The sequence below is a fragment of the Vombatus ursinus genome, unplaced genomic scaffold (assembly GCF_900497805.2).
Source record: "Vombatus ursinus unplaced genomic scaffold, bare-nosed wombat genome assembly UNPS02014779.1, whole genome shotgun sequence".
NCBI classification, from domain to species: Eukaryota; Metazoa; Chordata; class Mammalia; order Diprotodontia; family Vombatidae; genus Vombatus; species Vombatus ursinus.
In genome coordinates, this window is record NW_020954557.1 from 47,369,089 (window position 1) to 47,372,800 (window position 3,712).

Genomic DNA, 3,712 nt, shown 5'->3' on the forward strand with positions numbered 1-3,712 from the left:
CACATGTGTATATGTAGCTATATATGTGTATATATATGTGTGTGTATCTGTGTCAAAAGGTGGCCTTCTCTAGTCCAGGGTGGGGAGAGAGGGAGACAGTTTGGAACTTAATATGTAACAAAAAAATAAATTAAAAAAACTTTTTAGCAGGAGAGTGACATGGTCAGATCAGAATATATTAGTATTGCAGTTGTGCAGATGGATTGGCCAGGGAAATCAGGAGACCAATTGAGTAGTCCACACAAGCAGTGATAAGGTTCTGATCTAGGCTGGATGAGTGGAAGCAATGGAATGGGTGTGAGAGCTGCTGGGGAGGAGTCTCTCCAAGGAATGGATAAGATTTGGCAACTGGTTGGATAAAGGGGATGTGAAAGAAAGAAGGAACTTATGTGACTGAATTTGATAGTGGTGTTCTTAGCAGAAGTATAAGGTAGGGTTTAGAGGGAAGGTAAATTAGTTTAGTTTGGGACATGTTAAGTTTGAGATGTTTGAGAGAGATTATCCCACATGCAATTGAATATGTGGGACTTGAATTCACGAGAAGTATAAGGATTGTATATATAGATTTAGGAGTTATCTATGTAGAGGCAACAATTAACCTGTAGGAGCTGGTGAGATCAGCAAAAAAGGTATAGTGAGATTTGAGACCCCAGGACTTAACCATGAGTGATACTCACATTTAGAAAGCAGGAGGACAGATAGATGATTTTCCAAGGCAAATGAGAAATGGTTGGGTGTGAGAGAAGAACCAGGAGAGAACAGTGTCATAGAAAGAAGCCAAGAGAGAGAGTATGCAGGAGATGGACAACTTTGTCCAAAGCCACAGAAAGGTCAGGAAAGATGAGGACTAAGAAAAGGCTGTAAAATTTAGCAGTTAAAGAACATTGGTAAAGATAGTGTTATTAAAGTAGTATGTGGAAGCCATTGAAAAGAATTGAGGAGTAAGAGGTAAAGCAATTGAAGCAATTAAGTATGGGTGATTTTTTTTCCCTAAGAGGTTGGATGTCAGGATGAGAAGTGATTTAGGAAAATAGTTCAGAAAGATGGCCGGGGCGGGGGGGGCGGGCAGCTAGGTGGCGCAGAGGATAGAGCACCGGCCCTGAAGTCAGGAGGACCCGAGTTCAAATCTGGCCTCAAACCAAACACTTGACACTTACTAGCTGTGTGACCCTGGGCAAGTCACTTAACCCCAATTGCCTAAAACAAAAACAAAAACAAAAACAAAAAAAGATGGCAGGGGTAAGTGAAGGTTAAGGATGGAGGAAAGCTGAATGTTTTGTAGGCAACAAGGGAGTGAATAGACATGGCAAGGTTTAGGAAGATAGACATAGGGAGAACTCACATGATGGAAGGAGTTTGAATCCAGGGCACTAATGGAGGTACTGGCCTTGGCCTGAAGCAAAGGAGAAGAGAATGGGGGCCAGTGTCAGTGTGTTGATTGGGGGAAGGCACTCTGGTCAGATGGGCTCAGTTTATTCAATAAAATAGGTAAGTTCTGTTGAGGGGCAGGGGAGGGGAATATAGGGAAACTGAAGAGAGAACAGGTTTAGAATAGCGTCTGTGAGGAGTGTGGTAGAGCGCTTCAGGGAAGAATAAGGTATTCCATATGTATGTGTATGTACATGTACACACAAGCATATACATATATACACACACATACATATACAATGAAGGCCCAGTTGAAATAAATTTGTAGTAGACTCAATAGGCATATTTGTATGACTTAATTCACTTAGATAAGAACAGAGATTTTGAAAGCCTTAAGATTATAGTTACAATTTTAGTTGGTACATGTCTTTAGAAATTTTAGAAAATTTCTGACTTGCAACTTAAACTCATAACAGGCATGGTGTATAGTCAGACACAACTTTTTTATAAAAAATGTAATTGAACTAGCATTCTGATTGTGTTGGCCAATGTGTAATTTCTCTCTTCTTTTTCAAATAGGCTGAAAAGAAGGTTAATTTAAAGGAACAAGTGGAAAATGATTTGGAATATCATAGAGAGACTGAAACTCTTGCTCTTGAAAAGGAGAAGGAATTTAAGCAATATGCAAGAGAAGTCATTGAATCTGAATCAAAGTCAACTAACAATATTTATCCTCTGTTAAGAGCTGTAAAGTTTGGTCCTGGAGGTGGTCGAGGACTACCTTTTGCAGAGAGAGGTGGAATCAGGCCCAGCTATCAGTCAAGGGATTTCTATGGAACCCAGCTCCCTAGTTATGCCTCTAGGAGACCAGTGGAAGGTGATAGTATTGGAAGGACTAAAGGAAGACTAGGTTTTATGTGGTAGGAAACAAATTTTATTTTTTCATTTCAAGGAGGACTTTGTCTCAAAATTTTAATGCAGTTGACAGAAGAGGTATTTTCACTATTTATGTCATTGAATTACAATCCAGTTAAGTACTACTATAAATAAAATGACTTCATTGAAATACTGCTGTTCTGGGTATGATATTGATCATTATTCTGAGTCAGATTCTTTTAATTCAAGTAGCCTCTCAAGTAGAATAGGAATCAATGTAATAAATTGTTTGGAATCCTCTGAAAGACCTTTATATTTTAAAAAAAAATCCCATACATTATGACAAGAGCTGGAAGTATTGTTGGGGTAACTCCAACTTTTGTTAGGCTTGGAGGCAGAATTAAACCAGGACAATCTGATTGATTGATGAACTTTTTCTCCTTTACTTTGCTTTTTTATCCTTTGTTCAAGTAAGGAGTAGCCCTATGGGTAAGGGAGGGAGGAATGATAACGTTTTAAATGAAGAACCTGATGTGAAAACAAAATATATCAATAAAAGTTAAAAAACTAAATATGAATTAAAAAACCTAGAAAATAATGGTAATGTTAGGTCATTCTGGCAAAGGGATGAATTAATCAGCTATGACTTCAGTGAAATAAAATTGACTATGTAAAACTTAAAAAAAAACAACAAACCTTTGCACAATGAAAAGCAATACACTCAGAATAAAAAGGAAAGGAAAATAGTGGAAGGAAAAAAATACCTTATGCTTAAACACTTTTAATAATTCTTACATCAAAAATTTATAATAAATGGATGCAAATTTACAAAAGCAAAAGCCATTCATTCTGCCAGTAGATAAGTGGGCAGAAGATATGAATGCACAGTATTTTGAAAGTTCCTTTAGAAAGCATTCTAGCTTGCCTCTGGGTTTCTGCCTAGGATGCCCATGCCTATGAAGATCTCACCTCTGTCTATGAAAGTCCTTCACTTCAAAACCCCAATTTAGAAGGTTCCTCCTATGGAAAGCCTTTCCTGATCCTGTAGTTAAGAATCTCAATTTCTTCAAATGATCTTTCCTCAAGGACAGGGGTTATCTTTCATTTTTCATTTAATCTTTGTATCCTAGTGCCTTTTGAATTTAATTGAATTGAAAACTATCATCCATGAAAAAAGTTTCAAAATATTTATAACCAGAGAATTGCAAATTAAAGCAAACTTTGAGATTCCACTGATATCTATCAAATTAGCAAAGATAATAAAAGACAACAATATTCAATGCTGGCATGGCAATGGTAAAACAGGAAAATTATCATAATGCTGTTGGAGTTAAAAACAGACAATCTTTTTGGAAGATAATGTGGAAGGCTCAATAATGTTACAATAATACACAGGCCCTTTGACCTAGTGTTCTCACTATTGGGATTATAGTCCGTGGAGGTTGACAAGAAAGCCCTATCTTTAAAA

The 3,712-nt window shown here is 37.1% G+C and overlaps 1 protein-coding gene across 1 annotated transcript in view; it reads left to right on the top strand.

Moving 5' to 3' along the window:
- CCDC173 (coiled-coil domain containing 173) overlaps positions 1-2,763 on the top strand; it is a 28,839-nt gene extending 26,076 nt beyond the window's left edge. Inside the window, exon 9 of the mRNA XM_027865860.1 lies at positions 1,948-2,763. Within this exon, the coding sequence (XP_027721661.1) occupies positions 1,948-2,292 (345 nt within the window). The 3' untranslated portion in view covers positions 2,293-2,763. The remainder of the gene's footprint in view (positions 1-1,947) is intronic.
- Positions 2,764-3,712: the final 949 nt, after the last annotated feature.